At 42.3% G+C, this 19,294-nt stretch overlaps 1 protein-coding gene across 2 annotated transcripts in view; it reads right to left on the minus strand.

Moving 5' to 3' along the window:
- LOC127658577 (ankyrin repeat domain-containing protein 10-like) overlaps window positions 1-19,294 on the minus strand; it is a 42,087-nt gene that overhangs the window by 18,959 nt on the left and 3,834 nt on the right. For both annotated transcript variants that reach the window (XM_052147944.1, XM_052147943.1), the window contains exons 2-3: window positions 7,449-7,601; window positions 1,149-1,240 (exon numbers count right to left, since the gene is read on the minus strand). In XM_052147944.1, the coding sequence (XP_052003904.1) occupies window positions 1,149-1,240; window positions 7,449-7,601 (245 nt within the window). The remainder of the gene's footprint in view (window positions 1-1,148; window positions 1,241-7,448; window positions 7,602-19,294) is intronic.

A 19,294-nucleotide genomic window follows, 5' to 3' on the forward strand; every position in this document is an offset into this window, starting at 1 on the left:
AGCCCCCTTCGGACTGTTTGGGAGATCTGGAAAATCGAAAGTCCGGAGAAGAAAAGGTGAATGCTACCATGAGTCCTGTGTCGTGCCAACAGTGAAGCATCCTGAGACCTTCCATGTGTGGGGTTGCTTTTCATCCAAGGGAGTGGGCTCTCTCACAATTCTGCCCAAAAACACTGCCATGAATAAAGAATGGTATCAAAACATCCTGCAAAAGCAACTTCTCCCAATGACCTGGGAATAATTTGGTGATGATCAGTGCATTTTCCAGCATGATGGAGCACCATGTCACAAGGCAAGAGTGATAATGAAGTGGCTCAGAGATTAGAACATTTAAATTATGGATCAGTGGCCAGGCAACTCCCCGGATCTTAATCCCATAGAGAACCTGTGGTCAATCCTCAAAAGGTGAGTAGACAAGAAGAAGCCCATAAATTGTGATCAACTCAGGGCACTAATGAGGAAAGAATGGATCGCCATCAGTCAGGATTTGGCCCAGAATTTGATATCCAGCATGCCAGAGTGAATTGCAGAAGTTATGAAGAACAAGGGCCAACACTGTAAATATGGACTCTTTGCATATATTGAGTGTTTTTGCCAACGAAAGCCTTTAAAACTTATGAAACACTTATCGTTTTCCAGTATACCATAGAAACATGTGAAAACATTATGTACAAATACTGAAGCAGCAAACTTTGCAAAACGCTAAATTTATGTTACTGTCAATACTTTTGGCCACAGCTGTAGCGGATTTTTTTTTACCATTGTCTCTCATTGGTTATAGCTTAAATTTATAATGCATGAGAAAGAAAATAAACTGACATTAATTTATTTATAAAACAGTTATGCATGTTCAAAAACATCAATCCAATTTTCTACCTCTCAGGACATGAGCTAATCTGTCTTTGTAGAGAAGAAACATGATCCAACTAGAAAGAACAAGCAGCTTGCTCCTGTATTATCTTGGCAGATGTAGAAAAGAAATGTAGCTCCTTTTGTTCATAAAAAAAAACTATTTACCATTTCGGTTTTGATGGAGCCCTTCTTAAATGCATTACCAGTGGGGCATTTGTATGGATGTAAGAGCCAGAGAGAGAGAGAGATACAGTTGCTTTGAGTGAGCTCTGAGCAGCAGTGAGATAAAAACTTACTCTGCCTTGGCTCCCTGTAGCAGCAGGGTGTTAATGCAGTCAACACTGCCAGCCCGGGCCGCTTTGTGGAGGGGGGTTTCTCCCACATAGTCCTATGAAACAGTGAGGAAATCTAAGCACAAGCTGGGAATAGGGCTGTCACAATTATGAAACTTTGGCTGATGATTCACTGTCATACATATTGCAAATAACCATTTAATTGTATGCTTTCTCACTGACAAGTCACTTATGGTATAAATTGAATACACAATACACATTTCACGATTCACTGTCATATTTCTTAAGGATATTCAGGGTTCAATACAAGTTAAGCTCAACCGACAGCATTTGTGGTATAATTTTATTACCAAAAAGGTATTTCAACTTGTCCCTCCTTTAAAAAAAAATAATAATTTGAGTTTACAGAGAGGCACTTACAATGGAAGTGTATGTGGCCAATTGTTGGAGGGTTTAAACACAGTAATGTGAAGCTTAAAATTTTATAAACGCTCTATATAGGAACTCTAGGTAAGGTTTTTAAAATCTATTTTTCCTAAAAACTCTGAAAGAAATTTTTAACAAAATCAAACCTAATGCAATTTTAGAGTTAAGACCAGTACAATAAAACTAATAAAGCATGTTTCAAGGATAATGGATTCTGGCAGAAGGTACATGTTGGTGAATCTTCTCCTAATATTAAAAACTTGTATGTCATCCTGGAGTGACCTATTCGACAGCGTGTGTAGACGACCTGGTCACAGCGATTTGAAAACCGAGAGAAGGTTCTTTTGACAACAATAGGACTGATTTCATGGAGTTTGTTTATGGTGCATTGATCCCACTCTGCCATTTGTTGTTAATATGAAAATGTATTATGGGTTTTAGATCAGTGGGAGGTATTGGACACTTTTTTGATCTGCTGATAATACCTCTTTTTCCAGCAGTGTCTGATTCCTCATTTCCTAGGATTCCACAGTGTCCAGTTAAAAAGCAGAAGCAGATATTAACATTTTGGGACTCCAGATCGAGCAGTTTGCACAGAATCTTTACAAGTGTTGGGTGATAATTTTTTTTAAGAGATGACATTGCTTGAAGAGATGATTTTGAATCTGTAATTATCAGAAAGTTTCTCTGTTGCATAGTCTTAATGAAGTCCAGCTGTTAGAAAATTGTTGAAGCTGTTGAAGTCCTCTGCCGTAAAAATTGAGCTGTGATTGTGTATGGATATTCATTTTTTTGTGGTTGATCACAAACGCATATTATACATGTTCCTCAGATTTTGATCCATCTGTAAATACAGGGATATGTGATGGAAATATTTCTCTAATGTAGAGGAGTTGTTGAAAGTCATGTGGGTAGGTTTCAGATTTTTTTGTTTCTTGTTAGTTCTAAAATTATTTTAGTTTTTTTTTTTAAGTTCCAGGAGGGGATATTACAGAAGTGTATCTGTTCCAGTATGCTCAGATCTACTTGAGATTTTGTAAATGTGGTTTGATCCATAATTCAAAAGGTTGGATATGTCTTGATTTTTGTTTGTATAGGCTTGAAGAAGGGGTTAGGAAAACAGGATGGTAAGCTGGGTTTTCTTTGTTGGTCTTCAGCTTTGTTGTATACTGTAGGGCTGGTTTGAGGCATCTGTTCTCCAGGGAAAGTTATTTTACTTCTACATACAATCTTTGAGTTGGTGATGTTCTAAAGGTCCCTAATGACTGATGTATTCCTTGATGATCCAGGTGTGATCGAATTAGTGTTCTGTAGAGATTTAAAAGAACTGAACTTTCTGGACCCCATTTTGTTTTTGCTAGAACATTTAAAATGTTCATGCTTTAAGACATTTATCTTTTAAAATCTTTATGTGAGGGATAAAACTCAGTTTACTGTCAAGAGTTTTTCCAAGGAATTTGGTTTCCTTAACAACTCTGATGTGTTCACCATCCATCTCAGTTTCAAGATGGAGAGAGCAAAGCTAGCAAAAATGCATATAAACAGTTTTAGTCTTTGAACACTTAAAACCATTTGATACTGACCAGGACTGCATTCTGTAAATTGTCAGATGGATTTTCTGTTCAACGTTATTCATGGATTTGCCTCTGTAGCAAATACCAATGTCATCCACATAAAGACGGCAAAGGATATCCGACCCAATGGCTTTTGCGATGCCATTTATTTTGATACTAAAAAGAGTAACTGATAAAATGCTTCCTTGTGGTACTCCTAGCTCTTGTTTTTGTGTGTCAGATAGGGTATTACCTACTCTTGACTTTAAAATGTCTGTTTGATAAATAATTTGCAATATAAATAGTTAAGTGTCCTCTAAAGCCAAGATGATATAAATCCTTTAAAATACAGAACTTCAAAGTGGTGTTATAAGTTTCTCAAAGTCAAAAAAGTATTTTCTGATGAAAACATCTCGTACGTAGCATTCAGGGCTGATGAGGTGATCTACAGTGCTTTTTCCTTTTCTGAAGCCACACTGAACTTTACTTATGAGATGTTGCAATTTCAGGATCCATACTAGATGTTCATTAATCATTCTCTCCATGGTTTTGAATAAGCAACTTCTAAGGGCTATTGGGCAGTAGTTGTTGGGGTCATTATGATCTTTTCATGCTTTTGGGGTGGGAATGATTATCACTTCTTTCCAAGAGAGAGGAATATTCCCTGATATCCAAATAGAGTTAAAAGGTTTTAACAGTAGACACAGGATACTGAGAGGCACATTTTTTTTACACTGATAGTGAATGTCATCTGGTCCAACTGCCGTTTCATGTGCTCCGTTTATAGTTTATGTCAATTCTTCCATTGTGAACAGTTGATTATAGGGTTCCTTATTATTAGATGAAAAATGTATACCTTTCCTTTCGTCCTGTGCTAGGAAAACTTGGAAGGCATTAAGGCAATTTTCAATGGAAGTGTTCTTTTCAAAAGTTTCTGCTAGGGTATTTGCAATCTCTTGTTTTGAAATTAGTAGTCTTGATATTTGATATGACAAATTTGAGCTCCATCATTCCTGCCCTTCATCCTACTTGATGTCAGACCAGATACAAATAGTCTCCAACTTATCCTTTTAGCTTCATTTATTATTCTTCGAGCTTATGCCCTACTTATTATAACCTCAACAATATTTTCCTTTGTTGGCCTTCTGAAGAATAATCTTTCAGCTTTCTTCCATTCTTTTATAGCTGTCTTGCATTTATCATCGAACCCTGGCAGTGTTTGTGATTAGTGAAGTGTTTAAAAACATCTGGAAAATAGGAATATTTCCCCTGATTTTTCCTTTTGGGGATGAACTTCAACTCCGACAGTCCCTTTCTTTAATTTCAAAATTTTTGGTTTGTTTTGTCTTTGCTATTTAGTTTTTTGCTTGCGAACAACTTGATCTTCTTGTAGTTTGATTTTCCATTGAGTTCTGATTAGATTGAGTATTGATTGCGGTAGATTCACTTTGGGTTCCTGAATTCTTGGTCCATGGGAGAGATTTATTGCTGTTAACATTTTGGGGTTTAACTTTGTGCATCCAGGTGAAGTCTGACTGGGATTCCGTGGTCTTCACATATTTCTTGACAACAGAAGCATATGGTTTTCCTTGCCTTGGGATAACTGATCTTTTTTGTGCATCTGATTCTCTGCATTTCCTTCTCCTTGATAATTTTTTTGATGCAGCCGAATGGTCTCCTCAATTACAGCATTTGGGTGGTTTTTGGCAGCTCTCCATGTTGTGGTCTTCTTTGCCACACTTGCAACAGATGCTTTTATTTTTGCAACTACTTGACCCTGTCCATATTTTTGACATTTAAAACATTGCACAGGGTTGGGCATGAATAAATCCACTGTGACACTCAGATATCTGATTTGGATTATTTCTGGGGGAAGAGGCTTATTAAAAGTGAGGATGTATGTACCAGTTTTGATAACTTGATCCTCTCTTTTGATTATTATCATTTTCACATTAACTACTACTTGGGGTTTGAGCGCATGGGTAATTACATCTTTATCATCCAATTCTTGAGTGCAGATCACTCATTTTCTGTAGTTTAATGCTGGATGATGATGTCTTTATTTGTACTCCAGCGAGTAATGTGGCTCGTAGTAAATTCCCTGCATTTGCCTTTTTACAGCATTCCACTAGAATGTGTCCAGATCGTAACTTTTTCACTTCTTTCACTGTTCCTGCTATTCCTGTGATAGCTTTGTGTATAGCAAATGGAGAAAGTTTAGTGATTGGCAAATATGGTGATACTGCTTAAAGGATTATAAACCTTGTCCACTCTTCACTATTTGGCATGAGTAAACATTTACTCTCTGAAATGCATTCTGTATCCAAGTCTAGAAACCAGTTTCTGGAAGTGTTTTGAAGCCATATATTAGGTTTTCTGTTTCACCATACTTATTCCCTACCCACCTTGGGGCCCAAAAAACAGGGATGCATAGCGACATGGAATTTTAGCAGATTATGCATCAGGGCTATAAGAATTATATACTCAAGCATGATAGAGCAGATTTAACCCGCTCCATCCACTCGATTGACCCTTAGCCAACGCTTACAGAGGATTCTGGAAAGTTAGCAGTTGTTGAGCTATCACAGAACTCTCAGAGCATGTCTTGACAAGCCGATTGATCGGAGTGAGCTATTCCAACCTCCCGTCTAGGTGAAGTATGAGCCAAAGTACAGTGCTGAAACAGTTGCAGCCGTAGCAAACCGTATTTCTCAGGCACCAGGATCGCTTCCTCCACCGACACTTATCGCTGCTTGTGAACAGTATTGGGATACTAATGATCTATTTTACACTAGATCCTTAAAGAGAGATGAAGGATGGTATTAGCACATCTAGATGATAAGGCATGTGCAAAAGATAAAATCAAGAAAATTGTAACCCTCATAAGGGGGGCTCAAGGGTTGTTCTCTCTTGCCCAAGGAGAAGACCCCAGCACTATGGAGGGAAGGAGCATGCAACTGTTCCTTTCACGAGCTTCCACCAATAAGATGGGTCTCATGCCATACCCGGCACTACAATTGTAAGTGCTTCACTACAGCCCAGATTTTTGTTTTTTTAAAGAAAATGAGAGACGAGTCGAAATTAATTTTTTGTGGTAATCAATATTACGACAAAAATGCTGTCGATTGAGTTTAACTTGTAATGAACACCGAACATCCTTTTAAAGTGCATTTGTTCTTCATACACCTTAAGAAGTCATTATTACATTTTGAACTTCATATATATTCATCAAATAATAAAATGGTGATATACGATTTCCTTATAAAGCTTTAAAAATGCATTAATGACATGAAAAACATAAAAAAAAATATTTAAAATACAATAACTGAAAAATAATGGCTTTAAACTAAAAAAACAAACAAACAGCACAACTCTCTACAAACTATTCACATTGCTGAAAATGGCAGCAATCACATATGACTATTATCATCTATTAAGAGCTGGTGGAGCAGCTAGACAGAGCAAAGCCACTCATCAGGAGGCTTGAACTTTTCACTCTGAGAGAAAGCTACTGAGACGACTTGTAAACGGGTGGCTGAGCATCACAACCCTTTTAGCAAAAGCGATGATTCATAGAAGTAGGTCAGTCTTAAGCCCAATAGCTTTGCTCTCCCTGGATTCAAGACTCAGTGGATAAGAGATCAGTGGCAGGCATGGGGAGGGTGATTTCCTTAAATGATTAATGTTAATTTGCCTGAGCTACAGGCGATGTACAACAAACTAGCCTATATTTAGAGAACAGCAACGCATCACTGGTTATGTAATTTAGGCCCAGTAATCCAAATTCTCAACAGTAAAACACCAATGAATGTTCGGGCCAGAGAATCTATGAATAAACAGAAATGTGCTTACAAGCTTCTAGACACTCTCCAACATGCACATAGGGAAAACCCAAATACTGATCCATTATAATGGAAATAGGAATCAACCACACTTCGAAGGTGAAGTACGCAAACCTGTGACCCACCACACATCAGTTGAATTCTACGTGAACACATCAGGTTGCTCCTAAACAAGCTTTGTCTTGTTCCTATCAACTTAATAAAAAATGTTTTTTTAGCTTTAATTTTTTGGGACAACCCCAATATATTTTTGCATTAATCAATGCACTCACAAACATTACAAAGCACTCCAATATTCCAGTCCACTAATAGCTGCTCAAATATCTAACCCTGTATAAACAGTACAGCAGAAATCTCTACAGGCTGACACTTCCACTGCCGCACAGTATATACGGTCACCCCACCCAGCCCTAGCAAATGAATGCACTTATGTTTCAGAGGAATTTAACACTTTTTGTCTATATCATCCAATTATCTCTTACCTGTCTATTAAGATCAGCACCAGCTTGCAGCAGCCAGAGCAAGCATTGAGGATGCCCCCCGAAGGCAGCAATATGAGCAGGCGTCTGGGCAAAGCGAGAGGTCATGGAGTTCACACCACATCCCACCTGCACTAGATGCATAACACACTCCAGCTGGGTAAGAGAGAAGAAGAGACAAGTGGTTTAATTAGTGGTCAATCAATATGGAGGTTTCAATGACAATTTTTACTTAGACAACAGAAAGCAGCTTATTGCGAGAAAGTGGCTTCTTGTGAGAAAGTGGGTTCCCTTCAGCATTCACTGTATAAGCTGCGTACTCTTCACTCCAGTACATGTGGTGTGGTCAGTAAAATAAACAAACATGTTATCTGAGGAAGACTTCCTGATTTTATTCTCTGATGCGTTGCTTTATTTCAAGAATTGATGCTGTGTTAGTTTCCTTCACGTTCTATCGCGACCTGCATCGGAATTGCAGTGCATTAGTAAGGTTTTTCTCTTGAGTAAACCTCCAGGATTCCCAGAATATAAATGAACTTGAGGGACAGTCAATATTTTACATTGGTGATAATAAATGGATGGTTTACGGTGCAAGTGTTTTTCCCACTGTACTACCAGAGATGCTTAAACTTTTCCAATGTTTTGACTTGTTGTTGGGCTCCATCCAATGATGTTTGCTATTCAGTTTGTTAATGCATATGCACACTCTGGGTGTGCATCGATCGATCAGCCGCCAATCTAAATCAGCTAATCTTCATCTTAAATCTGTGATCGACGATCGTGCCTAGATTCTAGTTTCTCAATTCTAAGAATGCAGAGAATGGACTTGCATTCATATAAAGACCAGTCTTGCCAAGCAAACTTGGAAGAACAAAGTCAGAAGGACAGGAGGACATAGAACGCATCTATTGCAAGCTTTGAGATATGCTGCGATCTTCCTGTTGAGCAATTAACCGTCACAGCACCTTTGAATCCAGTGAGAGAACTACTGGCATTATCACACCAGTGACAGCATTAATATCATAACACCAGGTTTTGCAGGACTAGTGACACGTTAAAAGATTAAAGTCTGTAAACACTTTTTTTGATCCTTGTTTTTATTACTATATTAAAATGATGCCAAAAATAAATATAAAAAATGTTGACGGAGTATAACAACTCTCACGAGCAATCAGACTTACACAAGCTTACAGCGGGAAACTAGAGAAAAAACAAACAAACTGATAAATGTTTTTCGTCTGCCGAAGTAGTACGGAGTTCTTCACCACAAGTCATCAGCCGATGCATCCTCGAAATCAAGGACACATCCGGTTAATTTCCTGCATCCTCTGTACATGTGTTTTTGAGAATTGGAATCGAATTTTGGCAGTGGATGATGACGTACAATGAGTCCACAACAACGTAAGAATGTGCATTGGGAAACAGACAATATTTTTTTCATTGCTACACACACACACACACAAATATTACATACTGCAACTCTAATGAATGAGTGCTTTCTCGGCCATTGAAGCAGCCCTCAAAGAGATATGTTTGTCACAGTGCCACTTATAATGGTTTAACTTTCAATAACGGCACAACTTTTCACACATTTGATTAATAATTAGTGATTTGTGTTACAACAAATTGCAAAGACTGTAAACAAATCATAGACACTAATGATTTCTCACTAAATTGGTTTTGGAACTTGTAATAGATTTCTCTCTTTTTTTCAATGTATCTCTGCTCCTGTTTATGAGGTTCTCATGGTGTTTACTGATTGCCAGTATGTCACAATGATATTTGATAGTGACAACAGAACTATTCATAACTATTTATTGAAAAAAAAAAAAAAAAAAATCAGCATTTCACAATTAATGTAAATTGAATGTAATTTCACAGAGTGGGGCACAAGCATATAACACTGCAGCATTCAACTTCTAATAGTGTAGCAAAGGGCACCTTAAAATGGAAAACTGGTGATCAGATTGGTATAGGCCCATCTCAGTCTTTATATATATATATATATATATTAAAGAAAGGTAATGCGTATCAGCCTCCAATTTCCTGATTGGTGCACCTCTAGCGCACTCCTCAAAAACCTGTATGAATGCAGCTTATGTGTTTACATGACAACAGTGTAAGGAAAATGCCGTTCTCGTTTGCATGATGTTTCAGAACAGAACTTTCGAAAAACCCTAGAATAAACAGTTTTCTTAAGTGCATCTATTAATTTACTTTTATTAATATAAAAGTGCCTTAAATCATTTAAATATAACCATTTAATTTGTAAACATATTGTGCATATTTATTGTGCACATATGATGCATATTTAGTGAGTGTAATTTGCCGAACACAAAATTAATATCATTATTTTTTTAATGCAGGAAAATTCCTGGACAAGCCAAAACTCTGGATTTGAAAGAGCATGGTGGATTTTGAATGACAGCATTCATGCTGTCAACAACTTTTTCTGAAGAGTTCTGTCTCAGCAGAAAAGCAATAATTGCGCCATCAAATGGACAGTCATTTAAATACTAGATCGATCTGGTTAAGAGAATGTTTTTTCCCATGACCTTAAAATTATTGTGGAATTGTTTTTATAATATCGATATTTGGAAAACGAATAACGATAAAATTCCATGGGGAAAAATATTGCAATACATAGATTATTTCCCTCACCTCTAAATTCCTGTAAATACAAGCATTTGAAATGGGTTCTGCAGTCCAAATTCTAAATATTAGAGCATTGACTCGACGCTCATGCGGGTTGCCAGAATGTTGCGATGCAAATTAGCCAAATTCAGCATCTGTTTTAAAGGATTTCTGGGCTTAAAGCTGTCTCCATCTTCCAAAGGGATCTCCAATATTTATCCTTGTTTTACTACGCCTCTGGTCATGGTGGTTTTTAGACAGATGGTGAGGCTTTTTAGGTGGGTTGGAATCTATAATTTCTGATCCAGTTTGTTTGCTGGCTTCCATGGCTGCAGCTGACTGTGTTGTTTGCCTGCAAACTTGTTCAAATCTGGCAACCCGGCTGAGTCAAAATACTATTGGTGAGTGGGCAGTGGGCCGGATCATACAGAAATTCCGGCCTGGAATGGAAACTTCAAAGTAGAATGTACTGGCTGTAGCATTGTTTTCAGAGAAGCCAGTATTTCAACTTAGCATGTTTCCTAATTCTCTAATGACATACTGTTATGTTTACCTTGTCTTGTTTCACCGTTGCCCTTTGTTTATCATTTTTGTCACTTTTGTAACTCCTTAGTTTTCCACAATCTCCTTGTTAGCACCTGCCCCCGTTAATTTGCCATTTGTTTCTGTTTATCATCTTGTTATCTTGTTTGAGTTCTGTTTATTCATTGGCCCCTTTGTCCCTTGTTCATGTATTTATACCCCGGTTCTTTGTTCAGTCCTTGTCTATCGTTGTTTGTTGTTAGCCTGGTATGTGTTCCCTGCCTGAGTTCTCTGTTTTGTTGCCTGAGTTCTGTTATGTTTCATCGTGTTTAGTTTTCAGTTTTATGTTTTGTTTCCCCATTGAGGGTTGTTCCTTTGTGTTTACTTGCTCGTTTATTTAATAAAGTCAAACTGCATTTGGACAGGATAAGCGGTTGACGATGGATGGATGGATGGAAACTGCATTTGGATCCGCATCTCTTCGTCTGCCTCGCTGCACAATCGTTACAGAACGATAGACCAAACCATGGATCCAGCGGTTTTACGCGCCAGATACCACCTGCTCTGCCTGAGGCAAGAGGACCGTCCGAATGAGGCCCACGTCCGCGACTTCCTAGAACTTGCGGCTGTTGCGGACTTCCCGGACACCTCCCTTGTGGTCTTCTTCAGGGACAACCTGAGTGGCTGGCTGAAGGAGCGGCTGCCGTCGGCATCACGCGGCTGGACTCTCTGCGACTTCCTGGAGGTGACCTTACTGTTGTGCGGCTCCCCGTTCACTGTGGGCCATGCTGGGAAGGACCCTACCTCCCCACCTACTGTGGAGACTCTTCAGCCGTCCCAGGCTCTCCCTGTCACGCCTGCCCCAGAGCCCACGCCTGCCCCGGTCTGCGAGCCAGAGCCCACGCCTGTCACCGTGAGCGAGCCAGAGCCCACGCCTGTCACGGTGAGCGAGCCAGAGCCCACGCCTGTCACGGTGAGCGAGCCAGCGCCCACGCCTGTCACTGTGAGTGAGCCTGCGCCTGCGGCCTCTACCGTCAGCGAGCCGGAGCCCTTGCCAGCCACGGCCAGCGAGCCTGAAGCCACGCTGACCAGGAACAGCGTCCCAGCTTCGCCAGTCGCATCAGCCCGGAGGAAGAGGAGAAGGGGAAAGGTCTCTGCTCTCCAGCCTCCGCCTGCCGCAGCCCCGTGCCCTAAACCCCTCTTGGCTCTGCCCTCAGCGCCCAGCGAACCCAAGCCGGCGCATACCACGGTAACCCAGCCAGTGCCTGTCGCCTCAGAGGTCAGTGAGCCAGTGCCTGTCGCCTCAGAGGTCAGTGAGCCAGCGCCTGTAGCCTCGACCGTCCCTGAGCCAGCGCCTGTAGCCTCGACCGTCCCTGAGCCAGCGCCTGTAGCCTCGACCGTCCCTGAGCCAGCGCCTATAGCCATGACCGTCCCAGAGCCAGCAGCCATGACGCCCAAGAGCCAGTGCCAGTAGCCATGACCGCCCAAGAGCCAGCGCCAGTAGCCATGACCGTCCAAAGGCCAGTGCCAGTGGTCGCGCCCGTCCAAGAGTCAGCGCCTTCCGAGCCTCCCGAGCTTCCAGAGCTCCGACTTCCGAGCTTCCTAGTACTCTGCCTCCCAAGTCTCTCAAGTCTTCCAGGGCTCCGTCTCTCAAGTCTCCCGAGCTTTCCAGAGCTCCTCCTCCCGAGCCTACTAGGGCTCCGCCTCTCAAGCCTCTCGAGCCTTCCAGGGCTCTGCCTCTCAAGTCTCTCGAGTCTCCCAGGGCTCCTCCTCCCGAGCCTCCCAGGGCTCCGCCTCTCAAGTCTCTCGAGCCTTCCAGGGCTCCGCCACTCGAGCCTTCTAGGGCTCCGCCTTTCAAGTCTCTCGAGCCTGCCGGGGCCCCGCCCCTCGGGCCTCTCGAGCCTTCCAGGGCTCCGCCCCTCAAGCCTCTCGGGCCTTCCAGGGCTCCACCCCTCAAGTCTCTCGAGCCTTCCAGGGCTCCGCCCCCCGGGCCTCCCGAGCCTCCTATGGCTCCGCCTCCAGAGACTCCTAGGGCCTCGCCTCTAGAGGCTCCTACGGCGCCACCTCCCTCGGCCCCGCCGCAAGAGCCACCCTCGGCTCCGCCTCCGGAGCCTCCCTCAGCCTCGCCTCCCTTAGCCTCGCCTCCAGCGCCACTCCTGGCTCCGCCTCCGAAGCCTCGCCTCCGACGCCTCCTAGTTCCTTCCCGGCTCCGCCTCTCCCGGCTCGGCCTCCCAAGCCTCCCTCGGCCCGCCTCCTTCCCCAGCTCCGCCTCCTGAGCCATCCTCGGCGTTGCCCCCTGAGCACTCCTTGGCTCCGCCTCACAAGTCCTGTACGGCTCCACTTCCTGGGCCTACTACGCAATCGCCTCCCTCGGCTCCGCCTCCTGGGCCTCCCTCGGCTCCGCCTCCTAAGCCCCCCACGGTCCTGCCTACACCGCCTCCCAAGTCTTCTAAGGCTCCGCCTCCGAAGTCCTCCTTGGCTCCGCCTCAGGCGGCTCTGCCGGCCCCTATCCTGCGGCCACCACCCAGGTCCCCCAAGCCTACCCACATCCCGTGGCCAGCTTCCAGGCCTCCTGAACCTATCCTTGCCCTATGGCCAGCTCCCAGGCCACCTGAGCCTGTCCTTGCCCTGCGGCCAGCTCCCAGACCTCCTGCACCTGTCCTTGCCCTGCGGCCAGCTCCCAGACCTCCTGCACCTGTCCTTGCCCTGCGGCCAGGTCCCAAGCCTCCTGAACCGGCCTCTGTCCTGTGGCCTCCTCCTAGGCCCCCTGAGCCGGCTCTTGCCTTATGGCCAGCCCCCGGGCCATCTAAACCTGTCCCTGCCCGGTCGATACCTCCCTGGCCCCAAACCTGTCCCTTTGTGCCCCCAGGGACTGCCTATTGGCCCTGTGGACTGTCTCATTTCCCTTTGTGCCCTCGTGGACCGTCTCATTGCCCCTCGTTGCCCCCTTGGACTGCCTGTCTGCCCCTCGTTGCCCCTTGGACTTCCTGCCTGCCCTCTGTGCCCCTTGGACTGCCTTGTTCTTGTACCCCCCGGTCTGCCTGTCTGCCCCTGGTGCCCTCATTTTGTTTTTTGTGGGTTTTCTGTCCTTGATTTTTTGTTCTTTAGGATCGTCTGGAATCCGATCCTTTGAGGGGGGGCTCTGTTATGTTTACCTTGTCTTGTTTCACCGTTGCCCTTTGTTTATCATTTTTGTCAATTTTGTAACTCCTTAGTTTTCACTTTTGTCCCTTGTTTAGCTCCACAGTCTCCTTGTCAGCTTTCGTGTTCACCATTCATTGTTTGCACTTGCCCCCGTTAATTTGCAATTTGCTTCTGTTTATCATCTTGTTAGAGTTCTGTTTGTTCATTGGCCCCTTTGTCCCTTGTTCATGTATTTATACCCCGGTTCTTTGTTCAGTCCTTGTCTATCGTTGTTTGTTGTTAGCCTGGTATGTGTTCCCTGCCTGAGTTCTCTGTTTTGTTGCCTGAGTTCTCTGTTATGTTTCATCATGTTTAGTTTTCAGTTTTATGTTTTGTTTCCCCATTGAGGGTTGTTCCTTTGTGTTTACTTGCTCGTTTATTTAATAAAGTCAAACTGCATTTGGATCCGCATCTCTTCGTCTGCCTCGCTGCTCAATCGTTACACATACTATGGTCATTTTATGATTTAGTACTAGGGTTGCAACGGTATGAGATTTTCACGGTATGATAACCGTCTCAGAAAATATCACGGTTTCACGGTATCATGGTATACGGTATTACTTTATTATAATTTAAACTTGAAACCATTTATTTTATTTAAGTATATGTAAAAAAAGTCTCCCTTTTGAAAATAAAATAAATAGAAAAAATAAGAAAAGCTAACAGAATTATAATAAACAGATTTATAAACATGATAAAAAAAATAGCATGTAACTATAACATGTTACATAACTAAAGCATGTTAGCATAGCATGTTAAATTATCTACTAAATGAAAAATAACATCAGCTGTGTGAGCTTTTGAAGTAATGTCCTATGATTATTAACAGTTAACATATACTGTAGGTGCGTGACAGCACAGCCAGACTGCTCCGGTCTGTACCTTTAACTTCTCAACTGGTTTTGCTTCAGAAAACATTGGAAATCAAGTGTCAACCTGCCATAGATCAAACATAACCTGTATTTAATGTATCCTGGGTTGCATTTCCTTTTATGTTGTATAGTTTTGTTCATGGTTTTCCAGTACAAGGACATGCATCAAGTGACATTATTTTTGTTATTGATGTCAAAATCTACAGGAAGTTTTCTCTCCCCCTTTTAAAAATTGAAGAGCATATTTACTTATATGGGCCCATTATTATCCCATTTGTTACCTAATATTACATATTTATACACATATTACACAGAAGGATAGGATCCTCATTACCATGGTTAGGTCAGTGTGCTAGTCTTAAATAATAGTAATAATAATAATACATTAATGTATTTATGAAAAAAAATACTAGCTGAAACACATCTTGAAACTTTAACTACATCTGCCACTGTTGATATAAAATAAGGTCTACTAGATTCTACCTTTAGATCATTTCATATGAACTATAACATTTTGTGCAAAAGGTGATGGTGTGTCATTTTTTTTTTTTTTATGTTTTGGCGCATAGCACAGTGTTGCTCTTTTCCTCCTCGGTGCCGTTTGGCATGTCAGGGTTGCTACTGTTTGAGAGGTTCGAATTGACAATCTTCGTAACACTTTAAACTAGAAAAGTCTCGCTAGAATTGAAATTGGTCGCATCAGTTTTGATGTCTGCGCTCCGCTATATCGAGGGAAGACCAGTTGTTGAACACGCGTGCCAGAGAGAAGAGCAGATCATTAGCGCGAGCTCGTTACACTCGCGAAAGTGCAGATGAGAAGTTTTAGCTGTTTGCGAGATTATCATTAAATCTGCCTCGGCAGTCCTAAATAGTCGATCACTTGGGCGGCCGCCAAAATATCTTAAATGGGAGAAGTTACCATGGCATTGTTATTTCCCTGCTGTCCGTGACCCAGTCCGAATAGACCAGTTGAGAAACACTACTTTAACTCACACACACACACTCACTCATGTCAGACCTGTCATGCAGGGTTAGGCATTCCGAATTGGGGAGAAAAAGGGATAAAAAAAAAAAGAAAAAAAAGAGCAGCCAATGCAGACAATCTAAAAATGGCAAAATATCAGCTGATTAATTGAACAGTGGTTAAATAGGTCTGTTACTAGCTTTATTATTTCAGATCCAGACTGATGGATCGTTACACCCCAAGTATGCAACCAATTGCTTCTTGGTCTATTGGAAGCCCTTGGTGAAAGCATTCATTGAATCACCAAAGAGAGCCTGCTGCTGCACCGGAGTGTCGAGCACAAAGGCCTTGTCCTTAACACTTCTCTCTGATAAGTTCAACCACAGATGACGCTCAATGGATACCAGGTTTCCCCTAGATCTGCCAATAGCCTGGGCAGTGATCTTGGTAGCCCGGAGCGCCAGATCTGTGGTGTGATGCAGCTATTTGAAGGACTAGGAGTCTGGGCTACATCCTTGTCCTCCAATAGGTCTGCTTGTCAGGCTGGCAGGACAGTCATTGTGTGCAGGGTTAAACCAGCTTTGGCCCGCCGCGGCATTAGCCATACCAACCTAAGAGGACGAGAGCCTGAGACAAGCACTCAGGCTCAAGCAGCAGAGGGAGCAACATGTCTTACCCAGTTGTTCGTGCAGTTCAGGAAAGAATGGCACTGGGCTCTGAGTCCCGCCAAATTGGTAAAACCACTCGAGTCGACAACAATCATTAGGAATTCAAGCTTAAGTTTATATATATATAAATATACAAGCATAAACCCATATAGAATATTTAAATATAACTATGTATCATTATTTCAGCATTATATATTGAATTATTGTAGGGCTGGGCAAAAAAATCGATTTAATCGATTTATCGATTTTGTAGTTTAAAACGATTTTTATTTTACAAACTCGAGTTTTTTGCCACAATAGTTTTTTCGGACTTTTCCGCGTTTTGTCCTTGTGCGTTACCGTAGCGCGATATGAGCCAGCCCCCGCCCCGCGTAACAGTCAAAACAACATGGCAGCGTGTAGCAGAGAACTAACGTTACTTCCAAAGAAAGGCACAGGTAATTCCGTAATTTGGAACTGGTTTGGTTTTGATGCAGCAGACAAAACACAGACGAAGCCTTGCTGCAAAATATGTTTCAAGGCTGTTGCTACTGGAAGCAGCAGTACAATAAATCTTTTCCAGCACCTGAGGAATAAACATTGCGAAGAATGGGAGAAGTGCAGCCGGCTCCGTAGCGAAAACGGCTCCTCTAGCACACCTGCTAAAAAGCAAACTACACTTCCTGAGAGCTTTACAAACTGTGTGCCTTATGATAAGAACAGAGCGCGATGGAAAGCGATTACAGAGGCGATCACATTTTATATTGCCACAGACATGCTGCCAATTTATTTTGTCGAAAAGCGAGGCTTTAATCACATGCTGAAAGTATTAGATGCGAGGTACGTTGTCCCCAGTCGCAAGTATTTCGCCAATGTAGCGCTGCCTCACCTGTACAATACAACTCGGGAAAAGATCCGCAGTGAGCTGGAGGAGATGCAGTTTTACTCAGCCACAACGGACCTGTGGTCCAGCCGGACGATGCAGCCATATCCGAGTCTGGCGGTTCACTACATCAACATTAGTTGGACTCTGCGCAGCATCTGCCTTCAGACAGCGTATTTCCCCGACAACCACACTGGTGAGATAATTGCCCATGGCTTAAAAGACGCTCTCAGCTCCTGGGGACTTTCGGAGGAACGACTCGTCTGCATGACAACTGATAGTGGCACCAACATCATAAAAGCCCTTAATGACAACAACTGGCCCAGCTTGCAGTGTTTGGCCACAGACTCCACAACGCTATAGGTAAGAGTTGGTGTAAGAATAAATAGGTGCACATACTTGCACATTGTAAAGTACTGTTTGCTCATAATTTAATAGCCAGAACATTATGGAGCTATTATTGTGTCTTTATTACATGTGAGAAAATCCGGGCTCGGGTAGGGTCGGGCTTGATTTTTTGGGCCCGATCTAAGCTCTAAGTTGAGCACGGACACTCCAATGTTTGGGTAAGATGATGACACACACAACTGGATGTTAGCTGGCTGAGCAAGTTCAGCATCACTGAAGATTAAACATTAAAAATAGCACTCATATTCATAGCACTCATACAAATAGCACTCATATAATGAACATCATTTTAAAAATTTCAAATTTATATTTTTTTATGTTCTATGAGAAAATACTTTCAAAACTTATTTTAGTCTCAAATATTACTTTTTCTCTCAAACTTTTTTTTTTCTCTCAGATCATTTATTTTCTCGCATGTAATAAAGACACAATAATAGCTCCATAGAACATGGTATATATTTCAACTGGTTTACACACAGACATAAATTCATATTTACAGTTTATTTTAGTTTACTTACATAAACCTGACTTTTCCTTAATCTGCATTCATTATACATTATGTATTAAACTGTGTTACAGCTATTAAAATTGTGATAAAAGTGCAAAACAATTTTGAAAACTCACGTAATCAAATATATAGTTTGGAGTGACAAAAAATATACTAAATATCTTTTCACATTTATTACAGAGAATGGTGTGAAGGATCCAAGGATCGATCGGGCCATAGGGGTCTGCAAAAAAGCTGTATCAGCCTTCTCCTACAGCTGGAAAAAAAGGCGAGACATGACAGAGGTGCAGGCTGAGCTTGGACTTCCCCAGCATCTTTTGATCTCAGAATCCCCAACACGTTGGGGGTCTCATCAAAAGATGATTGAGCGCTTTCTTGAGCAAGAGAAGGCAATAACTCGTGTCCTGGGTGCGGACAAGAAAACGCGTCATCTTGTTCCCATGTGGCAAGATTTGGAAGTATTAGAAGCCACCAAGAAAGCAGTGAAACCTCTCCAGGACTTCACTGATGCACTGTCAGGGGAATCATATGTCAGTGTGTCATGCATCAAACCAGTGCTGCATTTGTTTAAAACAAGTCTCCTCCTGCCAGAGGAGGAAGATTTGGAGCTAACAAAACAATCAAAGCTAACATCATGCGTTACCTCGAAAGTAAATACTGTGATTTGGAGAAAGAGGAACTTTTGGACATGGCCACACTTTTAGACCCAAGGTTCCGTACAACCTACATTGATGCTAGCAAACTGGAAGTTGTCAAAAAAAGAGCGGTGTCTGAGATCTCTGCTCTCTGCAACTCTACCACAGAGGAAGCTGGTCCCTCAGCTGTTCAAGAGAACACCCCACCAAAAAAGAAATGACTCTGGGTGCCTTCTTTAAAAACAGTGCACCATCCACCACGCCACTCCCACAATCTGAGAAAACAAAAATTGAGACTGAGCTTGCAACATATTTCCTTATTCCAGACATAGAGCCAGACACAGATCCTCTTGAATGGTGGAAGCTGCATCAGCCCAACTTTCCAAGGCTAAGCTTACTGGCTAAAAAATATCTTTCTATTCCAGCCACAAGTGCCCCCTCAGAAAGTTTATTTAGTGTAGGTGGGGGAATAGTTACCTGCAACCGGGCCTGCCTTAAGCCAGAGGTTGTGGACAGGCTCATCTTTCTTGCAAAAAATGTTTAGAATGAGCATGCACAATGTTTCAGAGATCTAACAACAAGCACGTGTTTTG

This window comes from Xyrauchen texanus, chromosome 18 (genome assembly GCF_025860055.1).
Source record: "Xyrauchen texanus isolate HMW12.3.18 chromosome 18, RBS_HiC_50CHRs, whole genome shotgun sequence".
In the NCBI taxonomy this organism is placed as follows: Eukaryota; Metazoa; Chordata; class Actinopteri; order Cypriniformes; family Catostomidae; genus Xyrauchen; species Xyrauchen texanus.